General features: G+C 38.9%; 2 protein-coding genes across 5 annotated transcripts in view; one reads left to right on the top strand and one right to left on the bottom strand.

Annotated features, from left to right (window-relative positions):
* The window catches only part of atad2b (ATPase family AAA domain containing 2B), a 109,638-nt gene extending 106,917 nt beyond the window's left edge, over window positions 1-2,721 (bottom strand). Inside the window, exon 1 of the mRNA XM_063002245.1 lies at window positions 2,534-2,721. Coding sequence (XP_062858315.1) covers window positions 2,534-2,641 — 108 coding nt within the window. The 5' untranslated portion in view covers window positions 2,642-2,721. The remainder of the gene's footprint in view (window positions 1-2,533) is intronic.
* Window positions 2,722-6,721: 4,000 nt separating this feature from the next.
* On the top strand, window positions 6,722-14,642 carry ubxn2a (UBX domain protein 2A). Of its 4 annotated transcripts, none has more exons than XM_063002240.1 (7): window positions 6,722-6,846; window positions 9,189-9,248; window positions 9,393-9,516; window positions 9,841-9,950; window positions 10,573-10,710; window positions 11,654-11,815; window positions 12,085-14,642. In XM_063002240.1, exons 2-7 carry the CDS (start codon window positions 9,208-9,210, stop codon window positions 12,266-12,268), a joined length of 759 nt encoding a protein of 252 aa, XP_062858310.1. In that variant the 5' UTR covers window positions 6,722-6,846; window positions 9,189-9,207; the 3' UTR covers window positions 12,269-14,642. The 4 variants fall into 4 exon arrangements, with proteins under 4 accessions (XP_062858310.1, XP_062858311.1, XP_062858314.1 ...); XM_063002241.1 differs by having other exon boundaries at window positions 9,386-9,516; XM_063002244.1 differs by lacking the exon at window positions 6,722-6,846 and adding an exon at window positions 7,690-7,776.
* The last annotated feature ends 816 nt before the right edge of the window (window positions 14,643-15,458 follow it).

The raw sequence follows: 15,458 nt of genomic DNA, 5'->3' as shown, positions 1-15,458 counted from the left end.
ATTTACTGTCTCATGTACTTTGTATGTGTGCTTATTGTTTGTTTGTTTATTTGTTTATTAGGATTTTAACGTCATGTTTTACACTTCGGTTACATTCATGACAGGAACGGTAGTTACTCATTACACAAGGTTCATCAGTTTACAAGATTATATCGAACACAATCTGGGACAGTTTGTATCTCCAATTCACCAAACTTGCATGTCTTTGGACAGTGGGAGGAAACCGGAGCACCCAAAGGAAACCCACACGAACACGGGGAGAACATGCAAACTCCACACAGAAAGGACCCGGACCACCCCACCTGGGGATCAAACCCAGGACCTTCTTGCTGTGAGGTGACAGTGCTACCCACTTGGCCACCGTGCTGACCGTGTTTATTGTAAATGCTTTGGCTTGGTCTAATGGATGTAGTCCAACTAGCCCTATTTGTGCAAGTACAGATGCTACCAGCTGTCAATCACAAAGAAGAAAAAAAGCACTTTCTACACCATCAAACTAAGAACCAAAGCTGTTGGGTTTTAACACAGCAGGTTTTTAAAAGCATACAATAAACCTATGAAGGAAGTTTTAATGAACAAATAAGTGTGATTAAACCAGTCAAAGAAAAAGTACTTTTGAATCATGATAGCCCTTTTTGTGGTTCTTAGATATCATCCTACAATCCGGACTGGGTATGCAACATTTGCTTGACTTTTGAAACCAATAACTTAGCATGATTTAGTCAACCAGTTTAATGTAGCAAACATGGCCATAAAGTACAGCAGTAACAAACAAGCACAAAGAACGGAAATAGTTCAGCATTCAGAATGTGGACAGGTAACATGCAGCCAGGCTCCATACTGATGCAAGTTTATGGACTTGCCTGCTTGGATGAGGCTTAGATTTTAGACATTTAATTTCGTTGTGGCGCTTGTGTGCGAGAGACATTTAGTTTCCATTCTCAATTCAATCAACCATCAGCTGTTGAATTTATTTAAATGGCCTTTAAGTAACCAATGCCTTCTTTAACAATTATGGGTTGATCATTTACTTTGCATAAGGTTAGGAGTTTGGGGATTGATTCCAATCATGCCATTGAGACCACTGTCTTATGTACTTTGTGTTTTTGTAAATGTTTTGGCTTGGTCTAATGGATGGCTACCAGATACAGCAGTTACAACACTTTCTACACCATCAAACTATCTTTCTATGTATGTGGGTGAGCACATGTGTGTGTGTGTGTGCATATCTGTGTGCGCTCATGTGTGCACATGCACAGACAGGCACATTTGTACATTTTATCTGCACATTTTCTTACATTTTCTTATATTTGGACTGTGGTTCACTTTATAATTCACTAATAATTTATTTAATTTTACTGCTGTTACTTACTTACAATTTATACCAGCCTTACAATGTTAACCGAAATTGAGTGTTGTGATTATACAGATACTTCTTTGTATAATGTAAATCTCTGTAGTGTGTACTATTACTTTGACTTTTGATTTATGTAACTTGCTACTGAGGCCTTAATTTCCTTCGGGATTAATAAAGTATCTATCTATCTATCTATCTATCTATCTATCTATCTAAGAATCAAAGCTGTTGGGTTTTAACACAGCAGGTTTTTTTACAAGCATACAATAAACCTATGAAGGAAGTTTTAATGAACAAATAAGTGTGATTAAACCAATCAAAGAAAAAGAACAGATATCTTTTAAATCCCAAAACTGCCATGACATATACAGTATGTCTCTTACAAATGTAGGTTCTAGAAACCCTGAAGAGGGTTGAAAGAGTGAAATGTACGGAACACCGTTAACAACATCGAGTTCAGGGAGTTAAGCTTTTATGGCAAATTTATAAGAAAGAAAAAATTGAAAAACTTTAGCAAAACTGCTACAATTATTTTATCCGACCGCTTTTTTTAACCACTCGTGTGACATTCAATATTTCTCCAAAACAACTTTAGAAAACGAAGCGCGAAAAGCTCTGATCCCCCCTGAACCCGCTCAACTTGAAGTTCACTTCCTAAATAAACAAGTCTGTTTTGAACCTACAGAGCTCTGCTTTAACCGTTCTCTTTCTTCCATATTCTGTGTGGAATTCACTTATCGTCAGCACTTAATAAGAGTAAGCGGACAGCACACATAAATCATGCTGTTTGTTTTTTATGTCCGCTGTCAGTTTCCAAACTGAACGACAAAAGCTGAAGTTGCTAACTAGCGCGGTGCTAACGTTAGTTCTTCACACACAACACAAAGAGAACTTACACATACGGACTTGTGTAAATTACCGAATAGGCTAACTACTGAACTACAGCTGTAGCGACTGCAACCCCGACCATACACGCCGTGTCACTCATGACTAACAATGTTTTAAGTCTGTCGTTGGCGGGGAGTGAACAAAAGAGATAGGCTAGCTGCTATCACTGAGAGACTGCAATCTTCAGGCCAAACTAAGGTAACTTAGCTTAGCATAGTTTAGCTTAGCATAGCCTAGAAGCTGTGTGTAGCCGGGTAGTGAGGAAAAGCAAACCGGACCGGTTCTTACATTTTTCTGTTCTTGTAGGCTTGTACTGTTTCTCAGAGAAGACCTGGTCCGAGTAGAGATGACTGAACTGCATGGCTGAAGCTGGGAGCTTTTTCTCGTGTTCACCATGATTTATTTCCACAGTGCCGGTTCCTCTCAGCTCTGTTAGTTCCCTCTGTATTACTGTCTCAGCCTGAGAGCCGAGGCGCCATTTCTCTCACTCTCTCACTCACTCATTCACTCATTCACTCCCCCTGCTGTCCGCTTTCTGTTAGTGAAGGAGTGCTAACGCCACTTCCGCCTCGAACTGTAGCTCAGAAGAAAATAGAGCTCACAGTCCATCTGTTTACACATTACATACATCACTGAGCCAAAACATTAGGACCCCCCTCCTGAAATGTGCATTGCAGTGCCTATTACAATTTCTTACCAATTGTGCATGTAATGGTCAGGGATATATTAAATATTAGGTTAACAGACATCCCAAGCTGCAAAAACTCATTTCAGGGAGGTACCCCCGGACCCGGACCTCGACCCCCCCAAGCCAAAAAAAAAGCTAAAAAACCTCTCGCACACACTAAAGGATAGGGGTGATAACAGAACTTTTAGGAGCTGCTAACTGAGCTACTAAGCTAACTGGTCGTGTCACAAACACATTAACATGTACTACATAGTGCACTAGAGAGTGTGAAAGACAATAGATTTATGTTCCCTACATAGTGCACGAGATTGTATATTAGACAAGAATTTATGTTCCTTACTTAGTGCACTAGATAGTGTACTAGATAATAGACTTATGTTTCTTACATAATGCCTTAGGTAGCGTATTAGTTAACAGATTTAGGTTCCCTACATAGTGCACTAAACTGTATATCAGATAACGGATTTATGTTCCCTACATAGTGCACTAAACTGTATATCAGATAACGGATTTATGTTCCCTACATAGTGCACTAGATAGTATTTTAGATATGAATTTATGTTCCCTATGTAGTGTACTAGATAGTGAATTAGACAATTGGTTTATGTTCCCCACACAGTGCACTAGACAGTGTATTAGATAACGCATTAATGTTCACTACATAGTGCACTAGAAAGTATAACTACATGATGATGATTTGTGTTCCTTACATAGTGCACTAGATAGTGTATTACATAATTAATTATGTTCCCTACACAGTGCACTAAATTGTATATCAGATAACGGATTTATGTCCCCTACATAGTGCACTAGATAGTATTTTAGATATGAATTTATGTTCCCTATGTAGTAGGGGTGTAACGATGCATCGCGATGCAAAAATGTAGCGATGTGCATCGTGGACATCTGCGCGATTGCACGTGCGTTCTGTAATTTATTAGTGATGGGTCGGTCGCGAACAATCCGGCTATAAGAGTCGGCTCTTTAAAATGAATGACAGAATCCTGAGCCGATTCGTTTTTTTCCGGGTTTTTTTCCGTTTCCGTGGTGGCGTTAGCAGGAGGGGAGGGGTTACAGACGCACACACACACACACACACACACGAACAGGAGGGAGTGAGAGAGAGAGAGCGCGAGAGAGAAAACTTGATGGAGTTTTACACAGCGCTCAGTGTTCAGTCTAACCACATCTTATACATGTCACTGTGTATTGTAGCAACATCTGTCCTCTCAGAGAGAATCTTTTCTAAAACAGGGCAGATCAGAACAGAAAGGAGAAACAGGATCAACCCCTCAGAGATGAGCTCCTTGGTTTTTCTGAATGCCAATCTTCACTAAATACTTACAAATACTGTCACCTGGATGCTGCTTTTTGTTTTACACATTTTCATTTATATTTTGTTGAGTGATACTTTGTTGATGTTGTGTTGTTCCATTGTAGATGCAAATTTACAAATAATATACAGAATCAGACCTTTTTGTCTAATTAAGATGGGTTTTTGTTTTTGTATTTTATAATTTATTGTTGTGGCACTCTGTTCCACGTTGAGTATATAAATAAAGCCATTTAAATAAACATTTAATACAATGTTTTTTTTACATTGATAATTCATTTTACATGTAATTTGTTAATAAATTAGTTCAAGCAACAAAAAAATCTGTTTAAGGACTCAGCTCAGCTCAATGAGCTTGTTTGATTACTTTGATTTTCAATTTAAGATGGCAATAAGTAACTTAAATTTGGTAAACCTGTTAGGTTACAGTAAAGTACTCTGTTCTTGGTAATTACCTTTAATTGCAGGGGACTGAAGTTTTTTTTTTGTTTAAAAATTGTACAAGAAAATGTGAATTGTTTTGCACTGTTTACACTTAAAAAAAAATCGTGAAAAAATCGAATCGTGAGCTCAGATTTGTGAATCGAATCGAATCGTGAGCAGAGTGTATCGTTACACCCCTACTATGTAGTGCACTAGATAGTGAATTAGACAACTGGTTTATGTTCCCCACACAGTGCACTAGATAGTGTATTAGATAACGCATTAATGTTCACTACATAGTGCACTAGAAAGTATAACTAGATGATGATTTGTGTTCCTTACATAGTGCACTAGATAGTGAATTAGACAACTGGTTTATGTTCCCCACACAGTGCACTAGACAGTGTATTAGATAACGCATTAATGTTCACTACATAGTGCACTAGAAAGTATAACTAGATGATGATTTGTGTTCCTTACATAGTGCACTAGATAGTGAATTAGACAACTGGTTTATGTTCCCCACACAGTGCACTAGATAGTGTATTAGATAACGCATTAATGTTCACTACATAGTGCACTAGAAAGTATAACTAGATGATGATTTGTGTTCCTTACATAGTGCACTAGATAGTGAATTAGACAACTGGTTTATGTTCCCCACACAGTGCACTAGACAGTGTATTAGATAACGCATTAATGTTCACTACATAGTGCACTAGAAAGAATAACTAGATGATGATTTGTGTTCCTTACATAGTGCACTTGATAGTGTATTACACAATTAATTATGTTCCCTACATAGTGCACTAAACTGTATATCAGATAACGGATTTATGTCCCCTACATAGTGCATTAGACAGTATATTAGACGATTGATTTATGTTCCCTACACAGTGCGCTAGATTGTATATCAGATAACGGATTTAATACGCGATTGGGGAAAAAAGTCTGTGTCGCCTGCGTGCGCGTGTGTGTCACTTTTGGCCGCTCCTTCTAGATTCCGGGAGATTTTATCTGACTTGCGGTCTTTGACGTAACTCCCAAGAATCAGTGTAGTGGCATAAAAGAGGTCAATGGTCAATCTGAGAAAAAGCACTAAGGACTAAGGAACACTACTGAGTATTCAGCCCACTTGATACAAACACACAGATCTCACTGATATATTTCCAGATGTGACTGTCATTTAAGATGTGTTATAGTTTAATGTAAACTATTGCACTTATGGAAACTGTCTTTAGTTGAACAAGAAATTCTGTCTATTTTTAAGTCTTAAAACACTTTAGTTATATATGAAGAGAACGTATCTTCTAAAGGGGTTTCTTATTGTCTCCTTTTTATTTTATATGTTATGCTACCTGGAATAAGGTTCCGGAATGGTTTACAATTCCCCTGGCTTTGTTTTGCTTTTTGTTCTTTTTCTTTTCTTTATTTATGTTTTGTATATTTATTGTTTATTATTGTTTTAATGTTACGTCATATTTTTTGGTTCTATGTTTGTATATATTATGTATACTATTGTGTATACTACTGTTACTGTGGGATGACCTGGAGATGGCTGTGCGCAGAAGATTTGGAGAGCTTTTGCAAGGAAAAATGGTCAAAGGTTGACAAGTCAAGATGTGCCATGTTGACAGCCTCTTACCTAAAAGACTGAAATGCTGTCATAAATTCAAAAGGTGCTTCAATCAAGTATTAGTTTTAAGGGGATTATATTTATGCAACCACATCATTGTAAGTGTTTGTAATCCTCTTCCTGAATGATTTACAATTCCCCTGGCTTTGTTTTGCTTTTTATTCTTTTTTTCTTCTTTCTTTATTTTTTGTATATTTATTGTTTATTATTGTTATTAATGTTACATCATATTTTGGTTCTATGTTCGTATATATTATGTATACTACTGTGTATACTGTATACTGTTCCTTTAAAAATAAATACATTTCATTTAAAAAATAAAAAATAAATCAATCAGTACAACTTTTCCATGCATGCAATGTTGCAGCAACACGCGTGACGTCAGCTGGAGGTAGCTGTCCAGTTACGTCAGAGCTATGGCTGGCTGTGGTAGCTGAATGGATTTGGATTAGGATTTTGGGATATGTGTGGTGCTTTGCTGACACAAACCGGCTGTGTGGATGTTATGGGGTGACAAACTGGTAACGTTTCAGTAGTGTTTTATTATAATTGATATGTAGGAATGTGAGTGTAGTGAGTTCAAATAGCGGTGAACCTGAATTACGCATAATGCTGCTGCGCCTGCGTCTCTCTCTCTCTCTCTCTCCCTTACTCTCTCACTCACGTTTACGTTCCATATATAATGTTGGTTTTCTATGTGTTACTATAAGTTAGATGATTTGATGAGTTTTATTTGACCCAACAATCATGTGGAAGGATTTGGGCATCTTCAAATCAAGCTCACAAGCCTGCATCATGTTCATGTATAAACAGTTCCAGTGATCAGCAGCACTCGCTTTAGCCTGATTAATGTTTTTTAATCGTTACGCAGTAATTCTTATTGTTTTTAAACCAACATAGACTTTGTTATTGTGGAGGAATCGTGAATTGGCACGCTGGCCTGTCAAAGCTACAGAAGAACCACTGAACTGTAACCTGAAACGATAGGGAGTATTTTGCTGTCACAACAAGCTCTCTGACAGTAAACAGACCTAACCGCAGACTGTGCCAGTAATCAGTGGGTCATTTCTATACAAAATGCAGAATCAGAGGCTTTAAACAATACATAACTGAATACATAGTACATGATGCAGTTGCACTGTTAAGATCCATCCAAGGCCATGATATAAATATACTGTGGCGTCGCCGCTGGGGGGCCGGCACGGGCTTTGCCCAGAGGCCCTTGCGGCCAGGCTTGCCGTGGCCGTGTGGCCCGGTGTTGGGGGTGGGGTGGCTGCGGTGGGGGCTGGATGGGCAGCTTTTATGTTTGTCTGTTGTATGAATGTCTGTGTGTATGAATGAGTGTCTGTCCTAAACAGCTCACTCGCGGCCCCGACGCTCTCTCTCCTTCCTACTCATCGGCGCCGCAATACATATTCAGATAGGCTTAAATGTCCACCCAAAATATCGACGTAAGAAATTTAAAAAACATATTCCACTTACTAGCTTGTCGTTATGTTGGGATCAGTCGGTGTTCCGAGAAGTTGTTGATGGGACATTCATTATTCTAACACTGTACCACCAGCACTTCACTTTAGCTATATAGTCTTTATAAAAGCTTTGACTTGCAAGAAAAAGAATATTAACGTCAGTATGTCATTTTGAGCTAACTGTGGATATTAAAAAACATTTTGCCAAAAAGTGTCACTTACTGTATCCAGAAAAACAACCACTGTTAGTGAAAATGGGCCTATATGTAAGGGCTAATTAATCAGCTATCAGTAACGTTAGCTACCACAGCTAATTTACCTGCACCTTTAGTTAGCAACACATTCACATAGCAACCAACAAAAGTCTTGGACAAATTCAACTAACTTAAATGTCTTTACTTTACTGTTAGAAAACCCATGTGAAGTCTCAGTAAAGCGTCAATTATTATAATTAGAGAGTAGAATAGCAGGAATTTACCTGAAACGTTAGTTAGCAACACATTCACACATCAACCAACAATAATCATGGGCATATTCAACTAACTGTAATGTTTGTTTGTTTGTTTGTTTATTAGGATTTTATCATCATGTTTTACACTTTGGTTACATTCATGACAGGAACGGTAGTTACTCATTACACAAGGTTCATCAGTTCACAAGGTTATATCGAACACAGTCATGAATTTAGTATCTCCAATTCACCTCACTTGCATGTCTTTGGACTGTGGGAGGAAACCGGAGCAATTATTGTAGCAATGCATGTGTAACATGTAGTAGAGAGTAGAATAGCAGGAATTTACCTGGAAGGTTAGTTAGCAATACATTCACACAACAACCAACAATTATCATGGGCATATTCAACTAACTTTAATGTCTTTGGGCAATGCATGTGTAACATGTACTATATGGCAAGAGCAGGAGAACTCACACAGCCTCAAAGTACAATTCAAGGCTAGGGCCTTGGATCCATCCACTGGGGCATTTAATAAAATCATTCAAAAGTCCTTAATTTTAAATCAAGGTGATACAAGAATCAGTAGTGTAATAATAACAAGCTTTTGTCTACATTAATATAGAAAAAAGTGACACAATTAAAAAGTGTGACCAAATATGCACTTGCTTGGTTGGCATATTCTTGCCCTGTGGTTAAGGGAATATTTACTTCAGGTAAATGTTATGGGTTTGGGCACTTGACCCCTAGAGTGATCGCTCTTTTATGCTTTGAGGAGCATTTTGCTGGCTTTAGCATTTCTCTCAAATTTAGTTAGTAGTCTAGATACAGGGTGTCTACAGTATGTACATTTAACCATACAAAGGCACTTCATGATAACTGTACTAAATAATTGTAATGATCAATTATTGTACCTTTTACCTGTATTTTCTTTATTTCCAAGATGGAAGACAGAAGACGTGATGAAAGACATTGAATCAGAAGAAATAGAAGATGGCCCATGGTGAGACTGTTATGTGTAACTATTTTCTAAGTAGTAGTTTAAAGCTTGATTCACTTTTTAAACCTGATGTTTAATTGCTGTAAAGACTAAGCTAAGTTGTTTTGCTAAGGTGTCTGCACCCATTATCATGTAATGAGCTCTCAGGTATGATGGTGCTGATGAAGATGTTGATGAAGAAGAGGAGGCCCCCATGAAGTCGAGTTTTTCTGTAGAAGACCTTCTAGATGAGGTGGAAAAGATCAGCAGTGCCCCGTCAGGAGGCAAAAAGGCAAAACAAGTTTTATTGTTTAGATCGTTTGATTGCATGAAGATGTTTTTTGTTACATGTATTTTTTTTTACATTATATTTTTGGCATTTAGCAGACGCTTTTATCCAAAGCGACCTACAGTACTGTGAAAGTATACAGTCTAAGCAATTGAGGGTTAAGGGCCTTGTTCAGGGGCCCAACAGTGTAAACCTGCCAGTGGTGGGACTTGAACCAGCAACCTTTGGTTTACTAGTCCAGTCCCTTAACCACTAGGCCACACCTGTCCCACATTAAAGCCCAAATAACCTGGTGTAAATGTGGTCTTTGTTATGTTTATGATGCAGGTAGAAATTGTGGTGAGATTGTGGAAAGATGGTTTTACTGTGAACGATGAGGATTTTCGGAGCTACTCCTTGGAGGAAAACCAAGAGTTTCTTGAAGCTATTAAGCGAGGGTGAGGAATTTTGAAAGTGCCGTTTCTGTAAAGTGATAATGTCTAGGATCAACAACAGCTCAGCCATAAAGGGGTTATCTGAAATAAAATTGTGTGTTTTTCACAGTGTGGCAAAATGTGGAAAAGCTTTTTCTTGTACAGGAGAGGTCCATTAAGAAATGGTTCTATTGAGATTGGCTGACAGCAATTTGGCCTTCACCTTATCAACAGTCCCACAAAGTTAAATAAGTTCTTCTTATTAGGATGAGGTATTCACCACCAGCTCAGACTGAAGAAGTCACTTGGATGAGTGACAAAACATATCTCCACACCAAACTTTGTGTCCAGATGAACTGATTCATTTTTGTGGTATTGTGTACCTGGATTATTGACCACGCATCAAGAGACTTATCAACAGTCCTTTGGGATTAACTATAAAGCAGAATGAGAGCAGGTCTTATTGCCCAACATCACTGCCCGACCTTTCTAATTCGCTTTCAAGTTTCAGCAAAAGGGATTTTCAGAACAGTTGATGCTGTTTTATACTTTATGTCGATGTATTATATGTCTTAAGGTATTAGGATTGCTTAGACAATCTTCAAATCAGTTTCCACAGATCTCTATTAAGAACATGTGTTTGTAGGGAGTTGCCATTGGAACTGGAAGGAAGAGCCGAGGATGAGGAGTTGGAGGTCACTGTGGAGGACATGAAAGATGAAATGTATGTTCCAAGGAAGAAGGCCTTCCACCCCTTTTCTGGCAGAGGCTACAGGCTAGGCAGGTAAAAGACATATATTTACTAGTTCTTTAAATTATCATGATATTCAACCGCTTCATCCTGGTGAGAGTTATGGTAGGGCCAGTTCCACCGGGAAACAGTGAACGCAAGGCAGAGGTCATCAGTCCATTGCAGGGCTTTAGCCATTGCTCCTCAGACATAGCCAGTCATGTCTGTGTAGACACTTGGCCGGCTGATAACAAAGTTCCCAGTGGTGGTGGGTTAGCTTAATAGGGGTAGTATATATGTTTTTATATGTTGTATGTAACAATTGCCACCTAGATGAACTGTAATGTGTCACAAAACAATGTCTACAGTATCTGGATGACAAATTAAAAGAGAAACAACGATTACATCACTTGGTCACATGTAATCTTTGTTTCTCCTTTAATTTGTCATCCATAATAAACATATTAAATATAGAAAATGAACACATGCAATAATGTCAGTGCAGCAGTAATCCACTAGGTGTCCTCTTGACTTCAAATCTGAGATTAATCAGGTCCAGCTCTTACAGCTATATTCATTGCGAGCCGGTGTATAAAATTGATATATAAAGTAAAGCATATGCTTCCAATCAATTTCACTGTGACTTTGTCACTGTGCACAGAGCAAAGTTGAAAAGTACATGGCTTGACTACTTTGGTCTGAAAGAACTCCAGTGGTCTACACAAAGCCCTGACCTTAATCTCATTAAACACATTTGAATGACTTGGGACACTGATTGTGAGCCTTCTTGTACATCAGTATCGTATAAAAGGGAAAAAAAGTTCCCACAGACCCCCCTCTAAAATGGGTGCAAATGTGTCTTAATGCCCAATGGTTTTGGAGTGAGACGTCATGTATCCAGGCACTTTTGTCCACATACCAAATTAGGGCAAAGCTACTGTAAAGCACACTGCATCTACTGACATTATTCACACTGGGTTGTTTTTCTCTCTGGCAGCGTGGCACCGAGAGTGATGACCAGATCTCGCTCAATCCACGAGGACTGCTCTGCCCCTCCACTCCCTTCACTTGAGCTGGATGAAGCCCTACCTACCACCTCTCTTCAAATCTGGCTGGCAGACGGCCGGCGCCTGGTGCAGAGGTTTAACCTTTCTCATAGGTAAATGTATTACGCGCAGTGTGTTGTCCAAATCTAATGTTGCATTGAAATTCTAAACCGAAAAGCTCTTACATAACTACGATACAACATTTATGTAATATAAGTCCTGCCATTAAAATGGAACGAAAAGATAATCCCTAGTTTACCCACAAATCAAATCACCTTAGATAAGATTTATATGCTAGAATGTCTTATATAAGGATTTTGAGGATTTTGTGGAACTGCTGGTGGATTACTTAACATTAAAAAGTGTATTTGGATTGTTCCAGAATCAGCGATGTCTACGGCTTTGTGGAGAAAGCCCAGAGGATGAGTCTGCCGTTTGTTCTAGTCACATCTCTGCCTTTTCGAGAACTGAAAGAGGAGGATCGGAGTTTGGAGGAAGCTGACCTGACAAATGCTGTTATCGTCCAGCGGCCTCTTAACACACAAGCACCATTTGGTCACTCCTGACCAAAACCAGCTAAAAGCCCTCTACCTTAAAGCATGAACCCATCTATAACAATGAGTGCAAATACATGCACCACAATAACCTCTATCAGATTTCTGGCAGTTTTCATGTCATTTACATGGCCACCTGAAGATTAACATAAAGCAGGACATTGTACAATTACTCATTCGCCTATAGTATCAGTATGAAGTTGCCAATTCACCTACCTGTACATTTAGGGGGGGGGGGGGAGTGATTATTTGGAAAAAAAAACTTTAATTGAGGGCAGCAGTAGTATTTACTTATTTTTTTTAATGTATTTTTCTCCCCATTTTTCCTCCCGATTTAGCACATCCACAGGCGTATTAAGACCCACCCACCCTGCAGATATGGTGGCCAATTAGTATCTGCTGCAGGCACCGCCAATTATGCCTGCCAGATGGTGCCCAGCTGACCGGGGGCAACACCGAGCCTCGAACCTGGGAGTTCAAAAACTCGGTGCTGGTGCGTGAGCGGAATATCTCGCTGCGCCACCTGGGCGCCTGCAGCAGTAGTATTTGGATCAAAAAAGACAGCTGACAAAGCAAGCACACAAAATTTGTGCATTTGTGAGGTCAGGCACTGAGGATGTATGAGAATGCCTGGCTCATAATTCCTGCCTCAAGTTCCAGTTCATCCCGAGATGTTCAGTTGGTGTCATTTTCGGGCTCTGTACTGGGCCCTCCAGTTCTTCCATACCAAACGTATCAAACCATGTTTTTATGGGCCTTGGTCTGTGCACAGGAGCACAGTCATGCTGAAATGCAAAAAGGCCTTCCCCAAGCTCCTGCCCAAGAGTTGGTTGCATATTGTCTGTGCCATATAGTTGATTTTGTGTTTGAGAACGCAAGATATGGGGTGAGGGGAAACGCAGGGGAGGAGTGTAAAAAGGTGGGACAGGGGCATAATATAGTTTATATCAGAATACATCGGCACATACACACAAGTTTTACAGTATTTCTGATTTTATCGTTCTCTACACAACACCAACGTTGCATTGCAAAAAACAATCCACACAATCCAGGCCAAATCCACTCAGATTCATTTATTTTTTCTCTTTGATTTTACGCTGCACATCAGTGCAACTTTGATCGCTCGCTACTTGTTGACGTGCATTTTTGGATGTGGTATCATTAAACCTTTCATCACTTCTTGCGTTTGTTTTTGTGATAAAACGTAGTTTGGGAGACCAGAGAAGCTCGTCTGCAATTCCAGTTGGTGATAGATGGTGTAGTGTGAAACCCCCTATCGCCGATCAGTCATGTAGTGTGAAAGCCACACCGACTTGAAAGACTCCCGATTACAAGAGATTCAGTCGTGTAGTGTGAACTTGGCATTAGATGTACGAAACATGGGTATGGCTGAAAGACCTGAATAATCAGGAGGAGTGTTGACATACTTTTGTCTATATAGTGTAATTTTTTCACTTCATTGTCATGTTTGACCTCTGCATTATCTTGGTAAGGGTCGGCAGAATTCCTGGAATCATTGGGCGCAATGCAGTAACACACCCCAAACAGGACACCAATCCATCGTGGGGCATCGGGCACTCCCTTTCACCCCAGATATTGCCAATCACATCTATATGTAGATGCATGACCGGCCAATAGCATAAGTGGGGGTTTGAGCATAAGTGCTGAGCGCCCCCTACATAGTGAATGTACTTTTCAATGTAAATGCACCCAACAGTGTTTCAAATTAGAGGTTGGTCTGTGCCACCGGCCCAACGGGTCGCTCAGCAGACGCAACTGGCCATGTCTGAGAAGAGGGATAGGGATTCACCTCTTTCTGTCTGAGGCCCCGGAGTGAATAGCAGAAAAATGTAGAGCTAGCAGTGTTCTGTTTTTTATGTGCTCATTAAGGAACAGAGGACTAAAGGAATTTTTGGAAAGAAGTTTCATCTTGATCTTCAAAATGTGGGCTATACATATGTATCAGTGGGCTAATATCCATGTGCAAATGCTGCATAAAGCTTAAACACTATAAATACTATATATTTTATAGGTGCAGTTCATATATATATCTGACTGTCATTCTATATTCTTCCCTTGTTGGATGCCTTGGCCTCCTCTGATGCAATTCAGCCACGTCTTCTATATTAGCATTCAATATATATCTGGAAAAGTACTGTTTGATATTGTCTGGTACAAATGACTACTGTTTAAATACACCGTTCAACAGAGATTTAAGCGTTGTTACCTCAATAGTAAATGAGCTGTTTTGTCTTGAAAGGTTTGCTGTTACGAAAATCTAACTGGAATTTAATTGTGACTGGAGACATCTACATCTAGTACATGCACTTTAACTGAGAAGTTCTGTTGTACAGAAACTCTGCGTGCAATAAATGTATTAATCAACTGGAATGTGTATGCTTCCTATAATGTGCTGTTTCAGAAGGGTTAAAGCTTGAGTGGTTTCAACCCACATTGTTTAATTCAGAATTAATAATACGTTTATCTTCTATATAACAACCCGTTGCTTAAAGATTGAAGTCGATTTCTGTGCACATAAATATTTTTGTGTTTTTGCTTAATACTTGTTTCACCTATTGAGAAATTCTGAATGTATGTTTTAAGCACTTCTAATTGCCAGCTGTCTTCATTGAGGTATTAACAGACTTGCATTTTCAGCACAAACAGGGCATTTTTTTTATTTGTAGATCTGTGTTTTAAACATTCAGTGACTATAAATGTCACATTACAGGCATACACACATAATGTAGAACATGCCGGCTATTTTCCTGGTTATCATAAAATTTTTTTATTCCAGTGGTTGGAATTTAAAAGAAATTCCATGTGTGTCCTTCTCTACAAGCTTGATACTGGCGTTCTTCTGGCGTATTTGTATTGCTTTTAGTTTTACAAGCTACAGTAAATTATTTGTTGGAATTATAAAAGACCAAATCCAGTTAAATACAACTCATAAAGCATTTAAAGAGGTTTTGGTAATAAAGATGGAACATTTTAGCATTTTGCTTAACTGCTTGAAATCACACATACAATAATAAACATACACTATGGGATTCAAATGCATCATACAGACAAGAATTCAGGAAAAAAAATTGATTATACTTGCAGTGAATAAGTATGTGCCTCCATAAAACTTATAACTGGTCATGCCACCCTGGGCAGTTACAACTGCAATCAGATAGTTGCACTTATTTAATTGTGGGTT

This window comes from Trichomycterus rosablanca, chromosome 9 (assembly GCF_030014385.1).
Source record: "Trichomycterus rosablanca isolate fTriRos1 chromosome 9, fTriRos1.hap1, whole genome shotgun sequence".
Taxonomy (NCBI): domain Eukaryota; kingdom Metazoa; phylum Chordata; class Actinopteri; order Siluriformes; family Trichomycteridae; genus Trichomycterus; species Trichomycterus rosablanca.
Note: the sequence above shows the minus strand (reverse complement) of the source record. Positions and strands in the feature narration are given on the sequence as shown.